Source organism: Mytilus californianus, unplaced genomic scaffold (assembly GCF_021869535.1).
Source record: "Mytilus californianus isolate M0D057914Y unplaced genomic scaffold, xbMytCali1.0.p SCAF_4, whole genome shotgun sequence".
Lineage (NCBI taxonomy): Eukaryota > Metazoa > Mollusca > Bivalvia > Mytilida > Mytilidae > Mytilus > Mytilus californianus.
In genome coordinates, this window is record NW_026262690.1 from 27,474,957 (window position 1) to 27,502,440 (window position 27,484).

The 27,484-nt window shown below is 31.3% G+C and overlaps 1 protein-coding gene across 1 annotated transcript; it reads left to right on the top strand.

The window, feature by feature from the left end:
* Nucleotides 1-5,094: 5,094 nt before the first annotated feature.
* Nucleotides 5,095-19,289, top strand: LOC127737836 (activating signal cointegrator 1 complex subunit 1-like). Its single transcript, XM_052248777.1, has 8 exons — nt 5,095-5,154; nt 9,776-9,919; nt 10,582-10,794; nt 12,627-12,805; nt 14,174-14,310; nt 15,808-15,927; nt 17,987-18,179; nt 19,156-19,289. Exons 2-8 carry the CDS (start codon nt 9,814-9,816, stop codon nt 19,270-19,272), a joined length of 1,065 nt encoding a protein of 354 aa, XP_052104737.1. The 5' UTR covers nt 5,095-5,154; nt 9,776-9,813; the 3' UTR covers nt 19,273-19,289.
* Nucleotides 19,290-27,484: the final 8,195 nt, after the last annotated feature.

The following is a 27,484-nucleotide window of genomic DNA, read 5'->3' on the forward strand; positions in this document are numbered from 1 at the left end:
TGTCTTGAAATTTCTCGACATATTCTCGACATTCTTATTTTTTCTCAGTATGGCTTGACATATTCTGAACATTTTGAATCGTGTCTTAAATTTACTTGACAGTTCTGAGTTTTACAAATCATGATCAATATTCATGATATAACTTTAATCTTTATTTCTCTTTATATGATATACTGTTGTTTCAAGTTACACTTCTTTACAACAAAAATAAAAGTTGGGCATGTAAAATAATTGAAAATTTGGGTATATAAATATTTTTACAGATGCAAATATGGCTATGAAATCTAAAGTATAAAATAATTCAAATGTGGGTGTTGATATAAAACAATTTCAATGTGGGTTTTTAAATAATTACAAATTTTGATTCCTAAATCTTATAAATTAAATGATTCAAACCAATCATACTTTAGACATATTTCATTCTACATTCATAATATTCAATGTTGATATGGTAAATAATTATTATACCAAAATGTGGTTTATATAAATAGCAAATTATGATGATATACAAATCATTCATTTAACAGAAGAAAAATTTGTGTAATGTCATCTGTTGGAATATATTAAGTATTACACATGGACAGGATGTTCCCCATAAAATTAAGGTATTCCACACCCCAGAGTACGCGCAACTGTCAAATAGAAGTTATTGCTTTGCCTGTAATCAGCCATACAACTTATCAGTTGACCGACCATGCCACTACAATTTAAAAAGTTTGTTGATAGATGAAAATGAAAATCATCATTTTGATGAAAAAAAATTGAATTGAAATGGATTTTCTTCATCAAAATTATGAAGTGAATTATTTTAACATAAAAACAAATTGAATAATTCCCAAAGATTAAAAGAAAATTATTATCTACTCCAGGAATAATAAAAAAAATGTTTTTATAATGGGTCCCATCAATGATTTCTATAGAAATCATCGGTCTTATGAAATGGTTCTCAAACAGACATGCATAATATAGATCTAAACATTTTTTTCTTTTCAGGAAGGAGTTATCACAAATATTTATTTTTGATAAAAAATTATAAAATTCAACACTCAAATTTGAATAAAAAATGTTTTTGGGTTGTTCTAAAAAATGAATAAGGTTTTTGAATCAAGATGGGAACAAATTCTTTGACCTAAACGAAAGACCCCCTCCCTCTTTTTAGCCACACAAACCCAAAAGATGAATTGTGGGGTCCAAAAGAGATACAAGACACCTATTTTAGTAAAAATTTGACTGGCAGTTTTGCGAACGGCAAAAATCTAAATGCTGTTTGTCAATACCTTCGACTTATATTCCAAGTGAAAACATTTACTTAAATGTTTAATAAAAATAAATCAAAATTAAACTACATGGGGGATTATTCAGGGTATTCCAAAATGTTTAATAAAAATAAATCAAAATTAAACCACATGGGGGATTATTCAGGGTATTCCAACTTAGTTGCACCAAAAGGGTATCTTACTACATGTACTATACCAAATTAATCCTTGATTCTTCAAAGTTTAGTTTAGCCATAATAAAAAGGAGTATATAATAGCAATAGAATGTCATAAACAGTGCAGAATAAGTCTGTTCACATTTCAGGCGAAATTTATACTGTTGAAATAGTGTCAAGACATATTTAAGACTGTCAAGAATGTGTCGAGACATATTCAGACATTATTTAGAATGTCAAGAATATGTCGAGACATATTCAGACATTATTAAGAATGTCAAGAATATGTCAAGACAGATCGAGACAAATTTAAGACAGTCAAGAATTGGTCGAGACTAATCCAGACTCTTATCAGATGATACAGGAAGTGCCGAGAAATTTTAAGACAATGTTCATACTGTCAAGACACTTGTCAAGAAAAATCAAGAACATATTAAGACAAATTCATACTATGTCAAGAATTTTTAAAAATTATTCATACAAATTAAGAATGTCGAGTAAAAATTCATGCAAATTCAGACAAAAACTGGTCTTTTCAGACTTTTTGACTTTTGTAGTGGTTGTCAGGTAAGTCGTTAATGAATGTCGGGCAAAGTAACGATCAGAGTGCAGTCACTTGGAGAACTCCACTGACCACAGGAGCTTTCTCCGATGATTCTCTCTCAACGATGACTTTTTGGGTACGATCAAAAAAGAAAGATTGGATCCATTTACATGTGTTTGATCTATATCTTCATAATGGTGCAGCTTGTTTAACAGTCGTTTAAGTGGGACACAATCGTAGGTTTTGGAAAAAATGAGGATGTCCATACAAGATAATATCAATTCCAAACTGCTCTCTTTTGCCTAGAGCTAATGCAAGTTCGTGGCATAATGTGATAATATAAAAATAAGAAGATGTGATGCAGATGTGATTGTCAATAAGATAACTATCCACCCTGGAGTATATCGACATATATATGTATTGTCATAAGTTAAATCTATTGTACTTCTGACACTCACGTTGGAGTACACGTTTTTTATTTTTTACATACAATTGATTTTATTGTAAATCTATCAAAACTATTTCACTCGAACGGTATGTTTGTATTGTTTTTAAAAACACTATTGTACTTCTGACACTCACGTGGGTGTACACGGTTTTACATGCAATTGATAAAACACATTCTATTGTATTACATGTATTGTAAATCTATCACGAATGGTATGTTTGTATGAAGTGTAAAACACTATTGTACTTCAGTCATGTGTCTATGATGTGTTAATGGTTTTACAAACAAATAGTACAAACATATTGCATGAATGTATGTTGGTTGGAAACCTGGATAGCAGTTTTGCACGGGTTTGTCCCCGTTAAAAGTACCATATGTGCATAAAAGTCAATAGTATTTGACAAATTATTGTTGATTTTAAATCAATAAACAGGTAATAAAAATACACCAATAAGAATAAAACACAAAATGACAAATGTAATAAACAGATGCTGATAAATTAATTTTGAATTTCATACAATAAATACTGTATTTCATCGACTTTTGGTATTATTATTCGTAGAGTTTTAAAGTGAACATTATCATAGATCAAATGTATTCGTTCATGTATGTTCACTTGTGTTAATATGTCTTTTGATTGAGTAAAGCCATTTCAATTGATATTTTATAGTGTGTCTTTCTATGTTGTGATGTTACACTATTGTTTCAGATAAGGGTGAAGGTTTGGTACCATTAAAACGTTTAAACCCGCAGCAATTGTTTGCACCTGTCCAAAGTCAGGAATCTGATGTTCAGTAGTTGTCGTTTGTTGATGTGGTTCATAAGTGTTTCTCGTTTCTCTTTATTTATATAGATTAGACCGTTGGTTTTCCCGTTTGAATTGTTTTACACTAGTAATTTTTGGGGTCCTTTATAGCTTGCTGTGCGGTGTGAGCCAAGGCTCCGTGTTAAGACCATACTTTGACCTATAATGGTTTACTTTTATAAATTGTGACTTGGATGGAGAGTTGTCTCATTTGCACTCATACCAAATCTTCTTATATCTATTCAGCTGGTACAGATAACTGAACATAAAACAGCATTACTCAAGTCCCTTGTGTTGTCATTATACTATTCCCAGATCCACGAGCCACCAAAGAACTTAGAAGTTTGCATTATAGGTCTCCATATAGCCTTCAACAATGAGCAAAACCCATACCGAATAGTCATCTTTAAAAGGCCCACATGAAGGGCCCTGACATGACCATTGAAACGAGAAAACCAATGGCCTGAATGATTTTCAAAACAATAGATTGATAGGTTGATTGGTGTTCAACGCCACTTTCAGCACTATTGGCTATTTTATGGTGGTCAGTTTTTAATTGGTGGAGAAAGCCGGTGTCAAGGATTTGTATAGTAACTATAAAAATCCTTGCCGGTGTGTCCAAAGAGAATCGCCGACCTTCTGTAGGAAAACTGACAATCCTAGTCAATTAAGACTGGAGTCGTGGCATACCTATCACGTGCCGCGGGGTTCGAAACAACAACCTCAGTAGGATTTGAACTACTTAAACCACTCGGCCACTGAGACCCCCCCCCCCCCAAAAAAAAAAAATAGACAAAAAACAAATATGATAGACAGCAACAAAAGTCTCAGATTTCAGAGAGCTTGATACATTTTATAAATTATAAATTATACCACAATACTGCCTTAGCCTTTCAACTGATTTGATAAGAGCGTCAATAATGAATCTTATGTAGTCACTTTGCGGAGCGTTTTTTTTTTACCACAGAACATCACAGAATACCACAGAACACTCAGAATATACCACAGAACTACACAAATTACAATAAAACTTCTGAAATATACCACAGAACATTAAAATTACTTAATAAAATGCAAATCTAATAATTCAGAATTATATTATTTCTATAATTCGGGTTTGGACTAAAAAAATATAGAATCTATATGTAAATGCTACATATACCAGATTTTTCGATATAAAGTTTCAGTTCAACGATTTCTAAATGCATACAAAATTTGGTATAGATCCGATATATTGTCAAATGATTAGAGCAGATACACACACAACATAAGAATCCAAAAACAGTCATTGAACTTGAACTTTTTGACAATTAAAAAGACACACTTATAATATGTTATTAGTCAACTCAAACAGAGACATATATGTCTCTGACTCAAATATAACTGTCCTACAACAACTTCAGATATCTTTTTGAAAGTATTTGGTAATCCTTTACACAGGATTGTTTTATATTTAACTATAATGGTTCCTTCATTTCTGTATTCTTTATTTTTAAGGCCATTTTCTCTATTCTTTATAATTTTTGTCCATTATTCTCTATTCTTTATATTTTAGCACCTCATTATTCTCTATTCCTTATTTGTTTGATCCATTATTCTCTATTCAAGTTTATAAATGTTTTGCCCATTATTCTCGTTTCTGTAAATCCCCATCCACACCCTCCTTTATTGTTGCAGATCGACTTCTATTACCCTGCAGATGTCTTCAGGCAGATTTTTGTTGGGGTCTGGTGTCACATGGACATGTTAAAAAGTTTCCCATAATTCGTTTTAACATTCATGGTCAAATACCGACACCAAATAATAATTCAATGTTTTTGATACATACATTGACTAAAATATTTTTGCTCTTTAATGTAGAGACGTGAAAATTTTAACTTCCGGGAAGAAGTTTGCGAAATCTGCTAAAATTGAAAAAAAAATAAGTAAGATATTTTCCTAATCGCACATGTTTCTGTTCAATAGTTTATATATATGAAGAGGCAGGTTTTTTCTGTGAAAGAGGGGAAAGTCCGCAATATAGAAGAACATATACAAAATTAAGGTTCATCATAACAAATGGACAAATATGGCCGTATTTTCACCTCAAAAACTACTCTGTGTACAGACTTACCTGTGCAGTTTGGAAAGTTTTAAGGCCTGGCATCCACTAGATATATAAAAGTTAAATTTATTTTGCATATCAGAAAGATAAAATCGTTTTTGGATTTTGATGGGCATTTTTTTTCCTTTGAAGAAGGTGTAAAAATAAACAGACACCTGAATTGCATTTGATACTGTCCACTCAGTTTCTACCTTTAACTCACCTATAGATGTGTAGAGATCTATTGTCCATGCCAATCAAGGACAATCAATACAATACAAACCAGTTGTTACCTGAGAGGGAGCATCTCAAAGTTGTATCCCAACTTAGTTAATTTTTACACCTTCTGCAGGAAGGAAAAAAAATGCCCATCAAAATCCAAAAACGATTTTATCTTTCTGATATGCAAAATAAATTTAACTGTTATATATCTAGTGGATGCCAGGCCTTAAAACTTTCCAAACAGCACAGGTAAGTCTGTACACAGAGTAGTTTTTGAGTTGAAAATACGGTCATATTTGTCCATTTGTTATGATGAACCTTAATTATTCCTTGGTAATACAGAGACATATATTGATATAACGTGAGGGTACCCAAATTGCACAGGTCTATTTTGACAGTTTTTTCGCCTACGTTTATTTATGATCCAGACAAAAGTTTCCATTTTGTGTTTATTTTGTAGATGTATCCTTACTTACTATATAGTTCCACCAATTTAATTTTAAATCCATAATGAATCATAGAAAAATGGGTTTGAAGCGACCTCCAAAAGATCCATGGTTCTGTAATGAGGAGTACCCAAATTGCATCTATGCTTAAATTCACGTCCTTAAAAATCGAAAAAACAGATGTTTCTAGTTATTTTTTCAAATATTTAGAACAATTTGACATTAGTCCATGCTTACTATTCATATTTTAAGAAATGGATGCTCGTAACATATTTTATTCGCTCATTTTTAAAAGAAGACCTGCGACGTTTCCGTAGATTTTACTTTTTCCAGTGATTACTTTATCTGTTTATACATACTGTGAATATTTAAATATATTTATCTATTTGAAAGATGTGCATAATGTCAAATAATAATAAATACAAATTGTTTAGTCCCTAGGGAAACTTGTAAGATTTTTGCTGCTATTTTTGCTAAATAGGTGCAATTTGGGTACTCGATGCAATTTTGGTACTGTGACATTATGACATAATACTTAATTTATGTCTTTAGTAATTTAATAATAATATGAGACTGGTTTACCAGCTGTTTACCGAGGAATAAGAATGAGGACAAAGTCCGTAATTCTTCAGCTAGCCATGTAAAGCAGTCTTACTTAATTTTGTCAAAATGAAAGTAATAAAATAACTTTGATAAGAATTACCAAGGAAATCATTATTTTTTACTTTGTGCAAATACTTGCACCTTATTCCTTATCACAAGAGACATACATGTATAATATATGTCTCTGTTATCACTATTTATTCCAATCCGGATAAGTTCTGAAATAACATAACTTTTTCATGATGTCCCAAACCAGTTGAAGCTATCTGGGTCCCTGTTTAAACAGTGTATTGTGCATAAATCTTTTCAAAGAGATGTTTTTAAACCATCGTAAAATCTTCAAACAAAGCATTTTTATTACTTTAATTTGTGTTTAAAAAAAACAGATGATACATGTAAACTATCAAAATTTAAAAATTTTCACTTTCTTAACTTTTCCTCCATCAGCTCATTACTGATGACCTTTGTTTTTGTGACACTTGACCCAAACAGGAAGTTGTCTAAGTGACATTTTTTTTTCCAGATTGGACCACTTAATAACAATAAGGTGTATAACATTTCATTGTCTCTATATTAAATTAAACCTTGAACATTAAAAATAACCATGTTTCTCAAATTTCTTGCATAATTTCTGTTGAAAGTAAGATGAAATACGGAATCACCCCAGATGTTGGTCTTGTTATTTTTGCATTTTATTTATGATATTTTCTATGTTAACAAAGAAACATAGTCTACACTTTGTTTCATATAATGTTTTTATCTTTTAAAAATTATTATTTATTTTAAATTATAATTATTACTATATGAAATCATAGAAAAGAGACACGTCATTGTGTATTTAAAACTTAAATACAAAAAATTCTTATAATTTATTATCAGGTGAGTTTTCCCTGAAACTCATTTTTAGCTCACCTGACCTGAAAGGTCAAGTGAGCTTTTCTCATCACTTTGCGTCCGTCGTCCGTCGTCCGTAAACTTTTACAAAAATCTTCTCCTCTGAAACTACTGGGCCAAATTTGACCAAACTTGGCCACAATCATCATTGGGGTATCTAGTTTAAAAAATGTGTCCGATGACCCCACCAACCAACCAAGATGGCCGCCATGGCTAAAAATAGAACATAGGGGTAAAATGTAGATTTTGGCTTATATCTCTGAAACCATAGCATTTAGAGCAAATCTGACATGGGGTAAAATTGTTTATCGGGTCAAGATCTATCTGCCCTGAAATTTTCAGATGAATCAGACAACCCGTTGTTGGGTTGCTGCGCCTGAATTGGTAATTTTAAGGAAATTTTGCCGTTTTTGGTTATTATCTTGAATATTATTATAGATAGAGATAAACTGTAAACAGCAATAATGTTCAGCAAAGTATGATCTACAAATAAGTCAACTTGACCAAAATGGTCAGTTGACCCCTTAAGGAGTTATTGCCCTTTATAGTCAATTTTTAACCATTTTTCGTAAATTTTTGTAATCTTTTACAAAAATCTTCTCCTCTGAAACTACTAAGACAAATTTAACCAAAATTGTCCACAATCATCATTAGGGTATCTAGTTTAAAAAATGTGTCCGATGACCCTGCCCGCAAACCAAGATGGCCGACATGGCAAAAAATAATACATAGGGTAAAATGCAGTTTTTGGCTCATATCTCTGAAACCAAAGCATTTAGAGCAAATCTGATGGTATAAAATTGTTCATTAGGTCAAGATCTATCTGCCCTGAAATTTTCAGACCAATCAGGTAACATGTTGTTGGGTTGCTGCCCCTGAATTGGTAATTTTAAGAAAATTTTGCAGCTTTTGGTTATTATCTTGAATATTATTATAGATAGAGATAAACTGTAAACAGCAATAATGTACAGCAAAGTTAGATCGACAAATAAGTCAACATGACCAAAATTGTCAATTGACCCCTTAAGGAGTTATTGCCCTTTATAGTCAATTTTTTACAATTTTCATAAATTTTGTAAATTTTTGTAAATTTTTACAAAATATTTTCCACTGTAACTACTGGGCCAAGTTCATTATAGATAGAGATAATAGTAAGGAGCAAGAATGTTCAGTAAAGTAAGATCTACAAACACATCACCATCACCAAAACACAATTTTGTCATGAATCCATCTGTGTCCATTGTTTAATATGCACATAGACCAAGGTGAGCGACACAGGCTCTCTAGAGCCTCTAGTTTATTTGTTTCCTAGTATCTTATAAAATTGTATGTTGAATAAGCATTAAAGACCTATCTTTTTTTTAAACAAACATAATATTCCACCTATTTCACAGGAAATTCCTGTATCATATTACATGTACCTGTTGGTAATCAGGTACATGTATAAAAAAAAATCTGAGTAGCGTATGCTTAGCATAACAACAATTGCAACTTTTTGTCCATGGTTGCAACAAATCACAGTGATGTACACTAATTAGTTACATGTAGCTGATGTACATGTATTTTAAAAACAATTGTAATTAAAATGACCAGTCATATCCATTCAGATAAATATAAAACAGTCTGTTTTATATTAAGATGCAGCCAGAAACATAAATATTATGTGACTTTAATGTATGGAAAAAGTCACAGAGAAATTATTTGAACTTGTATGTAGTTAATATCAACTGGAATGTGTTTCAGAATATTTCAACATCTTTTAATATTAGAATACAGGGGTGTGGTATTTCAATGTTTGTGTTGATTGCAATTTGATAAATTTTCGAAGACTATAAACAAAATGTTTTTCATGAAAATATATGTTTTTAAAACAATTCAACAGACAGTTATTAACTAATTGGCTTCCTATCAGATTTGTGACTTTTTTACTACATTCATGACATTAATCAAATGTGTGGTTTTTTTTTCTTACCAAATTTGTGACTTTTTCCGTTTACAAAATTACATCTTTTCCTTTGAATTGTAGCACCTCATCAAGAATACAATCTATTATGAAATATCATCAGAAAGCACTATGGGGAATACACTGTGATGTTCAAGAGTCAAATGAACAACATAAGTAAATTTTAGTAGATAGGAAACAAAGACTGATACCATTAGTTAAAATAGAAAAAATAACTATATAACTAATCATAAAAAAAATTCTGTAAAAGCCACCAAGCAATGATTACTTAAAAAATTTGACAAATAAACATTTTCAAGAAGGTTGAAAAATGCATAAGTTTTTTTTTCTTTAAGAATGATGTAACAAATCTCACTTGAGCACTTCATTTGAAATGGATGTCCTCAGACCCCAGATAATAAGAATTGGAGACAGATGTTATAGGAAAAATCCTACACTCGAGAGAGATATCACAGCTGATGAAGAAGATGAATATGATGGTTGGAAAAATTCTGATTTATTGTAACTTTAATCATTCTTTCTTTAATGAATTAATTGATTCTACACAATGTAAATTTGTTATTTTGAAGATAATTCTGTTTACGGTACATAGGAGAATGTACATTTTGGGATGAATTGTGGACTTACAAGTAATTGCACTTCAAAATTTCTTATTTAGTAGAATTTCATGTGAAATTTTGTTGAACCTCAATAGTTTTGTTGTTCAAAAGATTTCCTTCTCATACAATGTAGGTATTACTGCCATGAGATGAGAGTGAAATGCGAATGAAATTTGTCACTATGAGAAAGGAGGGGGGGGGGGGGGGGGGGGTTGAAGTAGGGAAATTGCTATAAAATTTGGAAGAAGGGAACTACAACTTGGGCAATAATATGTTGAGAATATGATCTTTCATTTTGAGATGAGATGAAATAAAAATTTGAACTTGCAACATGAGAGAACTGGAAAGTATTGGTAAAACTGTGGGAAATGATCCTTTATTTATCATAGCTAATTCTAATTTTAGAATAATCAGTAAAACAGACTCCAGTTTTACATGTTTTAAAAGAACCTTCTAAAATAAAAGTAAATATTTATTCATCAAGCATTTAAAGACAAAATTTGCCTATTCAAAATCCTAGTTAAATGTTTTTTTTTTTCTAGATGGAAATAGTCAAGATTTTGGATATTGTGATGAAGTTTGTGATTTGAAAACTTCTGTTGAAGAAACAGATGGTGGATTTCAGTTAAAATTAGAGATCCCTAGTACCTTCTTTAAACATATTATTGGTAGGAAAGCTGAGACAAAGAGAAGACTAGAAACAGAAACTAGAACTCAGATCAGAATACCAAAGAATGGACAAGAGGGACCTATAGGTACAGTTAAGTTAGAGACATATGTCATGTAACAAGAGGGACCTATAGGTATAGTTAAGACACTACTATTATAAGTGAAATAAATAAAGTTTTCTCTATACTGATTTTTTGGTAAACATGTTGTTGATGAGAAGTACAATTTGTTTTATGCTTTATCACTATCTTTCTCTTTCTTCACTTTTTGTACTACATTATGTGCATACAATCAATCAAAATTTACATGTATCTGATTTTGATGACATTATAGAATAACTTAACAATAGGTAAAAAAGGTTTACCTTACCAGTAAATATTTCCATACATTGAGGCTGGGAGGGGAGTATAGTGATGCGCTTGTTCCTCTGTACATCATTAATTTTGGTTTCGGGATCAACATTTGAATATAACTTGACCAAATCTTTTGAAATTTCAATGCAATGCCATGCACCATTAAAAAAACAGATTTTGACAGTTATGACTTATACTGTTGAAGAGTTTTACCCTTACTATGCATTTGTCATAAGAATTTAGATTTTTTTGTCACATTTAGTAAAAGCAGAAAATTCAAAAACCTGATTTTTATTATTATAACCCTACTTAGAAGGGGGTATACTGGTTAACCTCTGTCCATCTGTCCCATAAAACTAGTCACATTTTTCACGGGAACTGCAAATCATAGCTTCTGGAAATTTGGTAGCAAACTTCTTGTGGGCATGCTATACCTTTTGATGCAGTACTCATCAACTTCCTGTTCACTGATACTATTAAGTATACAATAATGGAAATGTATAAAATTTCATACATCTTTTCGGGAACTATGATGATTTTAGATATCAAGCTTTGTGTGTGCAGGCTTTGCCATGTGATTTGTTTTCACATCCATCACTAATCAACTTCCTGAATACCTAATAAATTACTTATAATCTAACACATAATTGCAAGTATGATTTAGAACTTCTTAAAATTTGGAAAGAAGCTTTATGTGAGCATTCTATACCTATGATGTGTTTTCACATCCATCAATTATCAAACTTCTATTTTCGGAATTCTTATAGCAGGGTTAGGGTTTCAGGTTAGGGTGAAGGTTGTCACCTATTAAAACCTTTAAACCCACTACATTTATATGCACCTGTCCTAAGTCAGGAGCCTGTTGTTCAGTGATTGTCGTTTGTTGGTGTGGTTCATAAGTGTTTCTCGTTTCTTGTTTTTTATATAGATTAGACCGTTAGTTTTCCTGTTTGAATTGTTTTACACTAGTCTTTTTGGGGCCCTTTATAGCTTGCTGTTTGGTGTGAGCCAAGGCTCTGTGTTAAAGGCCATACTTTGACCTATAATTGTTTACTTTTTACACATTGTGACTTGGATAGATAGTTGTCTCATTGGCACTCATATCGCATCTTCTTATTTATATTTATCATAAGTGATCAATAGCTCACAGTTCAACTGGTTACAATTATTTTGTAAATTCAAACTTGAGGAATTGTGTTTAGAAGAAGGACAATTTTAAATGTTTTAGAAATTTATACATACTTCAAATTTAGATACTTTTATGATATTTTTACCTTTAAAACTGAAATGGAAATTTAATATAACCAATAGGAGATAATGGTATGATTGCCAATGAGACAACTATCCACCAGAGATTAAATGAAGTGAATGTGAAAAGCTAAAGGTCACTCATGGTACGGCATTAAGTTAATAATGCTTTATTTTATGAAGTATTAGTAAGGTATAAATAATGGTGAATAATGAACTAAATTATAATCAAAGAACAATAGTATTTTCATTTTATTATAACAATGAGTTTATTCAGTACCTTTAATTTAAAGACCAAATTGGGTTTTTTTTTTCAGTAATACAGGGTCATGACAGAAAAGGAGTCATTTCTGCTAAAACAAGAATTGATTTGATAGTAGATGGAGCAAGACAGAGAGAACCATTTACTCACTTTCTTTCAATTCCAATTAACAGTTCCAAGATGCAAGAGAGTTTTGCGGAATTCAGAACTGATGTATTGAGAGAATGTGATGGGGTAAATATTTTCAGAATATTTTCAGAGTATCAAGTTGATCAAAAATCAAGTATCTGAATGTATAATAGTAAATTGGAATAGCTGTTATTGATGATTACCTGTATTTCATTGACACAAGTAATGCTTAAAAAATTACATTTCTAGGTTGTCGTCAATTGCTTAGATTACCATTTAATAAAAAAAATATTGTTTTAATGTTGAAACTGATACATATTTTGGAAATTTTAAGAAAAATAACTAGCCATTTGTTCCTGTTTAACTGGCCCTAGATCCAGATTCTTAGGTTCCTTTGGAATTTAAAACTTTAAGCATTCTTCTTGATTTTTCCTGTAATATTGAACAAAAATATGTGCATCATTTAGTGATATTTTCTATTAAAGATGTTTAAATTTTTCCATATAGTGATAAAATAGTAAATAGAATTGTATCAGACTCGGGAATAGATAACTGAAATGATCTTTTTATTCAAAACTATTGATAATTTTTACAAAGTTATTAAATTAAAAAAAAAATACTGGTACACATGTAAAAGACTTTGTTGTGTTCTTGAACCGTTTTCTTACACTTGGATTCAGTGAAAGGGAAAAATATGACACCTATTGACCATAAAATATGTTTCTTAATAAGATAAGAAGCTCTTGAATAAAGAACCAGTCAATATAAGATTCATGGGTGGAAAGCCTAGAAGTAAAAAATAATAACATCATATTTAGGATATAAAAGTATGTTGAAATTCATCTAACTGTGGATTCATTTATTTTTTAGGGTACCAATTTTCGTAGATTGAGAAAAATATATTTTCGTGGATATTTGATTTATTGGTTTTGCCAAAGTCTGCATACAAGGCTATATATAATTGGAACTTCGATGAACATCTAAATTCTTGGTTTACCTATACCCACTAAATCCCTGAAAATTGGTACCCAACAAATAATAATGAATCCACAGTAGTTTTTTATATGAATACTTACCAAATGAGAACAAAAATTCTATAGAATGCATAATAAAACTCATGTTGAGGGAGATAACTCCAATGATATCCTTTAGAATCTTGTAAAATGTAGACCAATTATATGTCCCGATAAGGCAGTTTTTGGAACATACATGTATTACTCATTCCTTTCTACTTAAATTTTTACCTGTCATAAAAGCTATTGTGGAAGTGATTCAAAGTAATTATGCTGAACTTGATTAAAGCAAGCATCTCATGATCTGAGAGATGAGTAGTAAGGTTTGTACAACACTTAAAATAAACATAAATTGTAGAAGTAAGAAAAAGATACTCAAATACTCTATCAGTCTTTCAGGTATTATCATGAACGTCAAAATGTATTACAACCTTTAATTTCATCAAAATTATCTTTTTAGGAAAGAGGTATTGACAGTTCTATCTTCCAGAAATTACAAAAGTTGCATTTGACAATAGGAATCTTGGCATTAATGGATGACAAAGAAGTACACAATGCTGAACAGTTGTTAAATGAATGTAAAGAGGATCTCATAGAGTGAGTTATACGTGTTAGTTGTAAAGAGGATCTCATAGAGTGAGTTACACATATAGTTGTAATGATGATCTCATAGAGTGAGTTATACATGTAGTTGTAAAGACGATCTCATAGAGTAAGTTATACATGTTAGTCATAAAGACGATCTCATAGAGTAAGTTATACATGTTAGTTGTAAAGAGGATCTCATGAGTGAGTTATACATGTTAGTTGTAAAGAGGATCTCATAGAGTGAGTTATACATGTAGTTGTAAGGATGATCTCATAGAGTGAGTTATACATGTAGTTGTAAAGAGGATCTCATAGAGTGAGTTATACATGTAGTTGTAAAGATGATCTCATAGAGTAAGTTATACATGTAGTAGTTGTAAAGAGGATCTCATAGAGTAAGTTATACATGTAGTTGTAAGGATGATCTCATAGAATGAGTTATACATGTAATTGTAAAGAGGATCTCATAGAGTGAGTTATAGATGTAGTTGTAAAGAGGATCTCATAGAGTGAGTTATACATGTAGTTGTAAAGAGGATCTCATAGAGTGAGTTATTCATGTAGTTGTAAAGAGGATCTCATAGAATGAGTTATACATGTAGTTGTAAGGATGATCTCATAGAGTGAGTTATTCATGTAGTTGTAAAGAGGATCTCATAGAGTGAGTTATACATGTAGTTGTAAAGAGGATCTTATAGAGTGAGTTATACATGTAGTTGTAAAGAGGATCTAATAGAGTGAGTTATACATGTAGTTGTAAAGAGGATCTAATAGAGTGAGTTATACATGTAATTGTAAAGAGGATCTCATAGAGTGAGTTATACATGTAGTTGTAAGGATGATCTCATAGAGTGAGTTATACATGTAGTTGTAAAGAGGATCTCATAGAGTGAGTGTAGTTGTTATATTCACATTAAGCATTTGTTACAAAAATACAGCAAAAAGTAAGTCAAAGTTTAAGCAATTAGTGTAGGATATTGTTTTTTCTTGCTGTTTGATTGCTGTCTCTTTGATAAATACACTGTAACTTTACCCATGATGACTAATATATATATATTGTGGATTCATTTATTATTATTATTTTCGTTGATTTCATAGATTTGCCAAAGTTTGCATAGTTTACAATCTTATGATAAGTGTATACTTCATTGAACATTTATCTGCATGGTTCATCTATTCCCACAAAATTCTTGAAATTTTGTACCCAACAAGTAGTAATGAATCCACAGTATATAAATGCCATGATGTGAGTAATACAATCTCATTAGAGCCTCTAGCGTAGTCTATGCAGTGTTAAGTCTTGACTGTGGAACCTTCAGTAGGTAATACACAATTATTACCAGAACAGATTTTGATTTTACTTTCAAGTGAAGTTTTGCTGTAGAAAGTATCAGATTTTTATATGCATGTTATAACTTATTTCATATTGGTGTAAACTCTTTATTGAACTGATAGAAAATTTTGATAGGCTGCATAACTTATAACAAATAATCTGATTTTTTTAAGACCTATTCTGAAATCTGAACCACTGTTAATACATTTAAGAGGATTGGAATATATGAATGATGATCCACGTGCAGTGGATGTGATGTATGCCAAAATTGACCCTGGAGAAAACCTTGATAAGTATGTACAAATGGTAGGGTATAAATAGACTTATATCATCACACATTTTTTCCAGTCATAAAATTTACAGATTTAGAATGTGACTGACATAAAAAAAAAAACATGTATGTTAAGTTGTTAACACTGAAGTTACTAAAGAAGAGATTGGATATCAATGACCTTACTTCATAAGCAATCCAGGAAATCCTTCTAAATTGTCATTGTTATATGAAACCTGCCATAATTTGACTTGAAATAGCAAAATTGTCTTTACGGTTAACACTACATTACAAAACAATGATTGATTGTTGTTTGAATAAAGTCCATTGGCAAATCTTCATGCATATTCAGGAGAATGCAGGACAGAAAGTCACAGGACAAAAAGGTCACAGACAAAAAGTCCCGGACAAAAAGGTCACAGACAAAAAGTCACAGGACAAAAAGTCACAATTCAGTTTTGAGATTATTTTTCTGTGAAGAAGAAAACACTTATTTAAAAAAAATAATTTTGTATTTTTGTTGAACTATTATATATACATCAACTTTGTAATTAAAATTTATTTAATAAATATCAATAATGATCAAAAAATTGTTAAGAAAACAAAATGTCAAAGTGGACTGGTACTTAAACGGCTTCACGGTGCCAAGAAATATATCCTTTGTATGATTAAAATTTAATAAATTTTCATTTATCAAGGCTAATGAACAGTTTCCTAAACTGTAAAATGAGTATATGTAATAAAATGAAAATCTTTCAAGATTTTTCTTTAATATTCAAACAATTGTCAACAAATTATTTGTGACTTTTTGTCCTATCAAATTTGTGACTTTATGTCCTGTGACTTTTTGTCCTGTAACTTTCTGTCCGTTTACCATTCAGGAAAGGAACAAAGAAAAAACAAATCCAACAGGTAGGTTATGGAAACTGGGTAGACTTGGATGTGCACTACGGTCAGAGTTTTGACTGCCACTGAAAACATGGTGATTTTTTTTCCCAACGTTTAATGATATTTTCCATTGACTCCTTTTGTCAAAATTACTTTACAACATGTCAGTTTATTTGTATGTTTTAGGCGTTTTCGGTTATCAGGGATGCTTGGTTTAAACACACAAAATTTGAACTTACGTATTAAAGAACCATTTTCTTACATCCTTATGGAAGTACTTTGTTTGAGTTAATCTGATATGCGATAGCTGTTACTGTTTCTTGGTAACGAAATGCCAAAGGGCTTTGTTTTTTTATTACGATTACATTTTAGCATTTCAGGAGTTTGGCAGCAAATTGTTCACAAGTCTTACAGTTTCCAAGCTAGAAGGGGAGAAACTGGCAGGAAACTGCACTTTTACTTGGTACCTCTTAAAAATTTCTCTATCAGTCAGGATTCAGTTTCTTTTGATACATACCATTCAATGTGTTTGCATCATTCTGATCTTACCATAACCCTATAATTGGAGTATGCAAAAACATTGTTTACAGTGATGTAAAATAGAAGAATTAGGAGATAACTGTATTGTATTCTGAGTGTGATTTTCATAAATCGTACTACATAGGTTTTACTGTCAAACAAGTTTAGTTTACTATGATTTACTTTGAAGAGCTTAGTAAATGGATATATGAGATATTTTACCATGTTTTATGTAGGCCAAGCTTAAACTACAATACAGTTATCTCCCTTCTAATACAAAAAAGTAAAACATTGCATTCCAATCATTCTTTTGTTGTAAAAATGACATAAATCAGAATTTCTGCAAAAAATATTGTTCTGGTCTTTAGTATCTGTACGTTTCTGGGGCAAGGCATAAAACCAGAGAGGTTTTGGCTTTGTGTCACTTCAGAATTGAATAAATTTAACAAAGGAGATTTTCAGGTGTTAAATATGACTTAATTTTTATTGACCAAATGATCATATGAATAAATTCTGGAATTCAATTTGTCAGCCTGTCTTTGTTACAAACAGGAAAATTGAGAATTCTATGTGCTCCTTATTTATCAAATCCATTGATGCCAAAAAATAAGGGGTGTTTAAACATTTCAGTGTACAAGGTTTTTTTTCAAATATTTAAAATTATATCATTACAGATTGCAAATGGTGGTAGACAGAATAGTGGATAAGTTTACATCAGCTGGAGTTATGACACAGGAATATGACAGGGTTAAGTTACATGTTACAATAATGAATACATTGTTTAGAAGAGATCCTACTGGTGCTCCTATGCAAAAACAGAAAGGAAAAGTAGAAAGGGAATCATTTGATGCTTATAATCTTATAAAGGTGTGTTACCATTAATCATTGGTTTTGATGTATTTAAAACAAGTGTTGATATATTTGCAAGCAATCAGATGTGATGAAGGGGTTAACAATATTGTCTAGTTTGGTCAGATAGAATTTAATACAAATATAATCTGTTAAGAATTACTAAATAATTGACAAATTCAGCTCAACAGCTGCAGTCACAAAAACCAAAAACAAATTTATTTTCTTTATACTTTCTTAAGACTTTTAAATCTGTCCAAAGAAAGTAAACAAGAATGAAATAAACACTTGATCACCATAAAGTATACAAGAAATAATAAAGCCTAACATTTGTAAGCCCTACACAAAGTTTGGGTACTGTTCTTTTGGTTATGGAGTTGACCTCCTACTTGACTCTCATTAACTCCACTTGCTTAAAACGGGAGGCTTCTCCCTTGAAAATGATAAATAAAATAATTAAAACCTTTTACACTACATGTTAATTGGCTTATGTCTAGTAAGGCTGTATCATGGTCCAGTCACACTGGCTCATCTGGTCCTGGACTCCTCCTATGCCAATGATTCTGTATTTGGCAGAAGGCTCCAGTCATGCACTAGGTGGTTTTGGATTTTTTTGTAACTAAAAACAAGTAACTGGATCATTAGTCTTTGCTGTAAGGTATCCCATTGGAGTTCTATAATCTTGTGAGGCAGACTTTGGGAGTGTATGTGTACTGGTTGTAGACAATATCAGTCGCTCTGCATTGTAACTATTTAATTGTTGAATTCATATTGACTTACTACAAAAGAAATGTCTTTTCACAACTTTATTTGCTGTTAAGGGGCCTCTGAAAAAACATTTTCAATCCATTTCGCATTTTGTTTGAATCAAAACAGTTTATTTATTGTACCATAACTAAATTATAGTATTGCAATAAAACTGAAAACCATACTGTCAAATAGTCAGCTGTGTTATTTCTTTCATCATTGACCAAATTATTTTACTTTTTTGCAGAGATTTGGTAATTATGATTTTGGAGAATACTGTGTAGACAAGATACATTTATCACAGAAACATGGGACAGCATGTGATGGATACTATTTTTGTACTTCTTCAATAAATATACCATAATAAATTGTTATAATTGTCATGAACTTGCTGAAATGTCTTTCTTTCTGGTTACCACAGTTCACACATTATAAAAATATATTTAAAAGATATTCTGAGTAATAAGGTACAAATTCTCTGTAGAGAGTATAATTTGATACATGCCACTGGTCATTAAGCAAGCAACTATCCATCAATGGGCTCAGGATGTTTGCGCTTTTTTACCTGTAACACGGTAGGACATTTTCGCTCCAAACACTATGGACATTTGCGCTTTAAATTTTGATTCACCTGTTTAAAATTGTCCGGACATTAGCGTTTTTTACCTATAGACCTGTAATTTTAATGAATTATAATCATTACGTAAATAAATTCATCTTATATCTGTGGTTAGTTAGTTCACATTGACATAGTCTTAAACATTGAGTTTAAAGTTAAAGTTAAAGTGTATGTGTCCGTTAAAATAAGCACAAATGTCCTATGAAAAATCGCAATGTAGTGAATGTAGTAACCATTGCTTTTTGTATTATATGGCCCCATAAATTCTCAAAGATAAGAAAAATTTTATGATACCTTTTTGAGCATTTTTTTAACCTTTGAATAAAGACATTCGTAAAAAGTAAACATGAGCTTTGTTGTGATGATGTTACTTGAATGACATATTGAAGTGAAATTATAAGGGAGATAATTCAATATCTCGACAAAAAATCGGCTAATTTCAGGAACATTTTGGCTAAATTGATTTAACAGTAATTCAAAATTGTCCCTAATAATTGTGAAGGTGGAAAAAAAAAAAAGATTGCACATGCTGAAATGTCTCGCTGGCTCTACTTATGATTGAATTTATGTTAAAGGTCTGTAATATGAAGGTTTTACTACAAGTATCACATATTCTTAACATTATCTTTTTTTTTTAACGTGACTAATATATTTTATTACACACTATTGCTTAACATTATCAATGTTGTATGAAAATGAGGTAACGGATAGATGAACCATGCCAGACAAACATGTATACCTTACAATCATTCCATACACCAAATATAGTGGTCCTATCGCTTATAGTACCTGAGAAACAGATCAAACCACAAAATCTTAACATTGACCAATGGACTATGAAAATTAAGTCAAGGTCATATGCACCCTGTCAGACGAACATGTACACCTTACAATCATTCCATACACCAAATATAGTTGACCTATTGCTTATAGTATCTAATAAACTGACAAAACCAGGAAAACTTGTGACCCACTTGTCATTGACCTATAAATCATGAAAATGATTTTGATTTGATTTTTTGGTGTTTTAACGCCACTTTTAAGCACCGCTTTTGGGCTATTTCGTGGCTGTCAGTTTTTTATTGGTGGAGGAAGCCGGAGTGGCCGGAGAAAACCACAGACCTTCGATAGGAAAACTGACAATCCTAGTCAATTAAGATTGGAGTCAAGTGCACCCGCACTAGCAGGGTTCAAACTCACAACTTCAGTGTTGACTGGCTAGTGATGACAGTAGTAACTACTTAGACCACTCGGACACCGAGGCCTCTCATGAAAATGAGGTCAAGGTCATATGAACCCTGTCAGACAGACATGTACACCTTACAATCGTTCCCTACACCAGGGACAGTCTATACTAACTATATAGTATAGACTGTCCCTGCCTACACCAAATACAATTGTCCTATTACTTATAGTATCTGATAAACTGACAAAACCATGATAACTTGTAAATTGACCAATGAACCATGAACATGAGGTCAAGGTCATATGAACCATGCCAGACAAACATGTACACCTTACAATCATCCTATACACCAAACATATTTGCTTATAGTATCTGAGAAATAGACCAAACCACAAAAACTAAACATTGTCGGACATGTACACCTTACGATCATTCCATACACCAAATATAGTTGCCCTTTTGCTTATAGTATCTGATAAACTGAAAATACCAGGAAACTTTGCATTGACCTATAAATCATGAACATGAGGTCAAGGTCAAGGTCATATGAACCCTGCCAGACAGACATATACATTACACCTTACAATAGTTCCCTACACCAAATATTATTGTCCTGTTACTTATATGTGATAAACCAGGAACATATATATTGACTGTTCCCAGGATAAACTGACAAAACCATGATAACTTGTAAATTGAACAATGAACGATGAAATTGAGGTTGGGATCAGATGTAACTGGCCAGTCGGACATGTACACCTTACAATCATTCCATACACAAAATATAGTTCACCTATTACTTCTATTATTTATAATATCTGAGATAAGGATTTGTCCACGTTGCTTTAACCTTGATCACTGATCCATGAAATGAGGTCGAGGTTATATGAACCCTACCTAACGGATATGTAGCGTTGCAAGGAAACTATATACCAAATATAGTTATCATATTACTCATCAAAATGAGTATTATAACTAACAATTTTTTTTCAAGCAGTCAGTGAACCATGAAAATGAGGTCAAGGATAATGGGCATATGACAAACGGATACTTCGTAACATAAGGTATCTACATACTATAAATAGAACATTGTTATTTAATAAATTAGACTTGCTTGGTGTTGTTCTAAAATGATAAAGGCATTAAGATCTTCGTTTATATAATAATGTTCAGTCTTGTATTAAGTTAAATGATTTAATTAATGAAGTCAAAAAGTTAAATGTTGGTATTAACATAGGTGAAGAAAAAGTGTGTATAATGTTATATGCAGACGATGTAGTTTTCTTAACAGAAAGTGAAAGTGAATTGCAAAACATTTTGAATACTTTAGAATGTTGGTGTGACGGATAGAAATATGATAAAGGTTAATCTAGAAAAATCCAAAGTTATGCATTTTAGAACACCTTCTGTGCCATGTACTAATTTTCCTTTTGTTTTTAATGGAAAATTTGTTGATAAAGTATCAAATTATACATATTTAGGTTTATTGTTAAACGAACATTTGAGTTATGAAGATATGGCAAAAGCAGTTGCTAAATCTGCCATTAGGGCATTGGGGTTATTAATAGCAAAATGTAATGCTCATGGTGGCAGTTTTCAATATGATGTATATACAAAACTTCAATTCAATTGTATGGTCGGTGATTGATTATGGTACCTCTATTTGGGGTACTAAGGAATTTGCTTGTATAAATGCTGTTAACTGAAACATAAGGCTATGAGATTTTTTATGTGTGTAGGTAGATATACCCCTAACTTAGCACTTTATGGAGATATGGGATGAAAATCATGTATTGTTAAACAATGGTCTACTATATTTAGAACTTGGTCACGATTTAATAAGATGTCTAATTGTAGACTTAATAAGAATTTTTTTCTTTGGAGTAATAAACTCAGTTTTGATAAAGTAAAAAATTGGAACTGTAGAGTGAATACAAAGTTTAAAGAACTTGATCTTATTCAGTATTGTAATGTTGAATGTATTTTGAGCAAATCTGTTATTAGAGATATTGAAAACAACCTTTTTATTATTTACCAGAAAAAAAAAGTATCCATACATTCAAACGAAACTGACAATTGTATAAAAGAAGAAAATGGTTTACAATTATTCATCACATGCGACCTTTATAATGACTATGGTAAAAGGTAATGGACGATCTTGCATTCAAATCTACTAGCTAATGAAAGCAGTAAATAGCGTACTTACAGGTTATTTAATAAAAATTATTGTATTGAAAAATATTTAAGTATTACTATGCCGAGTAAATACAGAAGTGCATATGCTAAATTTAGAGCAGGTATTGTTCCAATTAGAATTGAAACTGGCAGATATGAAGGTATAGATATAAATGAAAGGTTTTGTTTTAATTGTAGAAAAAATGATTTAGATCAGGTATCCCTGTTTAGATGTAATTGAAGATGAAAAACATTGATTGTTGAAATGCCCAGAATATGCAGATTTGCGAAACGATCTTTTTTAACAGTGTATACGATGTAGAAAGTAGTTTTAATAATTTGTGTAATGAAGAAAAGTTTTTATTTATGTTTCATGATGACAGAGTTTGCTATTTCGCAGCCAAAATCTGTCCTGAAGTACTTTTTAAGAGAAAATGTATTTTATACTCGTAATAACTGTATATAATGGTTTTTTTTTATTATGATTAGAAAAGAATTGCTTTTTAAAGAGGTGAGACTCTAATAAAGTATTTGTTGTTGTTGTTGTACAAGGTATGAAGCATCCAGGTGTTCTACCTTCTGAAATATACAGCTTTATACAAATGCGGTTTCCTATATGTCTTACATTCTGCGACTTTCATCGCAGTCTAGACAAAAATCATTACCAGCGTAAATATTTTTATTATTGACGTTTGTTGTGCTACTCTGTACTATTTCTGAGCAATATCGAGTCAAAGGGTCAACAATGAACTGGAATTCTATGATTTCACATTTTTATGCCATCACCGCGACGCGGCATTACGTGTTACCCTTGTCTGTCCGTACTTCCGTCTGTATGTCCCGAAATTGGTTTCTGTTCTTTAACTTTACTTTGCCTCTACCAAATGTAATGAAACATATACACAATGGCATCAGAACCAAGTTTTACATTAATTGTACTCAGATTAAACTGATAACATTGTTGTGCAGTACATTGTTGTTCTTGTGTTCAGTTGATTTTGAGATGAGTAGATGTCAGGTGTGAATGAAACAGGAGTTTGACTTTCATACTAAAACAAAAAGAAGCGAAACAAATCTCAATTGATATTAGAATTCCTATTAACAGTTGAGTTGCATACATTGTATGACACATATACATGTACACACCTTATCGAAACACGTTTAAAAGAAATAGATACAGAAAAATAAAACATTAAAGTTTGACCTATAAAGGAGGATGTTGATGTTGTTTATAGAATAGAGAAAATTGGGCCATTTTTTTAAGAGAAAATGACGTGTCAAAATATAAGGAATAGAAATTAATGGGCAAAAAAAATAAAAATTGAGAAATACAGAATTGAAGACTTTCCCATCCAGACCCTAAGGGCAAGATATTATTTTTTCAATCACCGGAAGTAGCTAACAAAATCAAATACTAGTAGTAAAAATAGATTAGACTTACTAGCACAATTTATGTATGTACCAAACTTTATATGACCAGTTCATAACTGGCATATGATCCTAATAAATGATGCAATCAGAAGCTGTGTACGTCGTCATAAATCAACGACGGGCAGTCGTAAACCAATTACTCCGACAACTTGATAACATTATGGGTCCGTGATGCATATTTGTCGTGAGAAACAGGGTCCTCAAATGTTATGTGTGAAAGAATTAATTTCTCGATAAATTTTAGTATTAGAAAAATGTAAAAGTATCCATACATTCAAACGAAACTGACAATTGTATAAAAGAATAAAATGGTTTACAATTATTCATCACATGCGACATTTAATTATAATGACTTTATGGTAAAAGGTAATGAACGATCTTGCACGACCAGTGCCTTTTTTCGATGAGAAAATATTTTAAAAACTATACACATATTTTAGGATCCAGCAGAACATATCTTATCCTTAGTACAATCGGCATTGTCCAAAGCTTCAATTTCAAGTCTGAGTTTGCTCTTTCTCTTGCTTGTCCATTCTCTAGTCGCATTCCAGGCAGTGACGTGTGGATTTCCATGTCCTTTGGCCATTGTTGGTTCTGTATCATCTACATTATAAGCAACTAAACAAATCTGCTTTGTGACCGATGTCCATTTTAGGCCTTGATATTAGAATTTCTCATGGTAATCTTCATATCAAAATTAATGATTAACGAGACAATTTTTCCATCCCTTGATGATTATATTTTGTTGGCCATATTCTTGTTTGGCAGTGAAGACTTTTCAGATTTCAATGAATGTAGTATTTTTATTACTTAAAATATCACCAAAGAATATACATGTAGATATCATAAATAAGATTAAACTTTTACCAAATATAATAAAAAAAATATAGATATTAATTTGAATTTTGATTAAATCTACACGAATAAAAAGTGGTATTTAGTTTTTTATGGTTATATTGTTTATAGATCTAGCAACTTTATAATGTTTCATTCAAATCTTTCTATTTCGCTTATTAGGCTTACATTTCACGGTTATAATCGTACTGCATGATATTGTTCACTGAATCACTGTACTATCAAATCTAATAGTTTGAATCCATAGGCGGATCCAGGGGGGCTGGGCCCCCCTCCCCCTTTGTGGGAAAAATTCCGTTGATTATATAGGGAATCACTGAATCATGACTGGAGCGGGCCCCCCTTAGGTCAGTCAGTGGGCCCTCCTTATGAAAAGTTCTGGATCCGCCACTGGAATCAAAAGTTAAATGTTTCTTTTAGTTTTATTTTGCTTAGGAATTCGTTACAGCTTGTTTTGTGCATAATTCAGATAATTTATTCCTGTACTGTTAATGGCGTTGTTGTATGAAATCGCCTACCAAACACAGCAAACAATATTAGAGTGAAGGGCGGCATAGCTTCTTATCAGCAAGTTATGTGTTTTAGCTAGCTTATAGAAACTGCGAACGTTCTTTAAAACAGTGTCTAAAAAACTTCTTGGTACAGTTATCAATTTTCCCGACTTTATCACTACTTTTGTGATAAAGAAAAACATAGTGCAATGAGCACAACATTATATACATTCTTTACATGAACATTTAAATTTATCAAAGAAATATATATACTCAGATATTCAAATTGCAAAATGATGTGTTTGTGCATAGCCCTTTATATATGTACTTGTCTAGAAAAATACATAAATTGTGCTTAGCGCATGAATTTAGTTTCTATTCTCAAAGGTTGCAAGAGCGCAATTATTCGTAATGCATTTTTCATAGGTTACCAGTGGAGTTCCATGTTTTATTTCTTGAAAAAAACACAAACTAGAAAAAAAATATGTAACAGTTCCTGTTAACAGAAATTTCAGCGTTGAAAAATAATTAAAAAACATTTATGGTCATGCGGAAAAAGTTAAAATGCACTGGAAGAAAACGTCTATTTTATCTCTTTCTTAATACTGGGAAGAGTATATCTAATATATATGTTCCTGCTTAGTAGGAAGGCATTTTTTTAATGGCTCGTTCATACATAAATTGAATATATGTTCTGCACTTTGTTAGATGTGAATCTAATTTTATAGAACTTTTAACTTAAATGAATAAGATTTGGATTGAAAATTATCCCACTTGTATTTTCCAATCAGGAGTTATACACGACTTTATTCTGCTTACCATCTTTGGAAAAAATGCAATGTTTAATTTAAATTTCCTACCTCAAAATGAATGCAATCTTCGTCCTTCGGTGCTAACGTACAGGACCTAACAAGCACTTTGATTTAAAGATGCGATTAAAACCAGTCATAAATGCATTAGGTATTTGTAAAATCTAGTATTACTTTCCGTGAAATGACATTAATATAACTATATGTCTATTGATTGAAAACATATATGAAAAGGCATATAATTTGATTATTCAAAAGAGATACTGAATGTCTCAGATGCTCACCACTACCACAAAAGGTCGCCCCCCTCGAGATTTTTAATGACAATTAGTGCAAAATTGAATACAAAACACTATTTAAAAAAACACAAACAAGAAGAAATGATTATCACAATGCTAATTTAAACCTCAGCCGATTCATAAAAGATTAATTTACTGGTCCGATAAATTTGAAAGCACGGATTTCTTCTAGACCCTGTCCGTCTTTGTACAATGTTTACAATCGTACCTAGTATTGGTAAGTAAACATAGAGGTCAATCTTGTAGAGTGAAATATCATAAAATTAATTTAAGTTATAAGTAAAGTTTAAGTGCTTTCGGTTATTTGTAAAAGTTTCTGAAAGGTTTTTGTAATCAACTATTTTTTTTAAAGGTTTAGCTAAGAACCACACAGGAAGATAATAGATAAGAAGCTACCTTATACATATGTTGTAGCGGTGTTCAGATTTTTTTAACTACACCATTAAGTTGCAGAATAATCATGATCGAATTACAAGAACTTGTTGGTTTTATTTAAATTTTCTGACGTTTAACTGTTCCATCTCATATTTAATAATCATTATAATACGACGACCTAATAATAGATATTTAATACAACAATGATCAACAATCAAAGAAAGAACTTTCGTTATACAAAAATTCAGGAATAACTTTTCACTGAGATATTTTAGATTCATGTTTCAGCACATATCCTTTGTTTAAAGACCCAATATAAGTAAACAAACCGCAAGA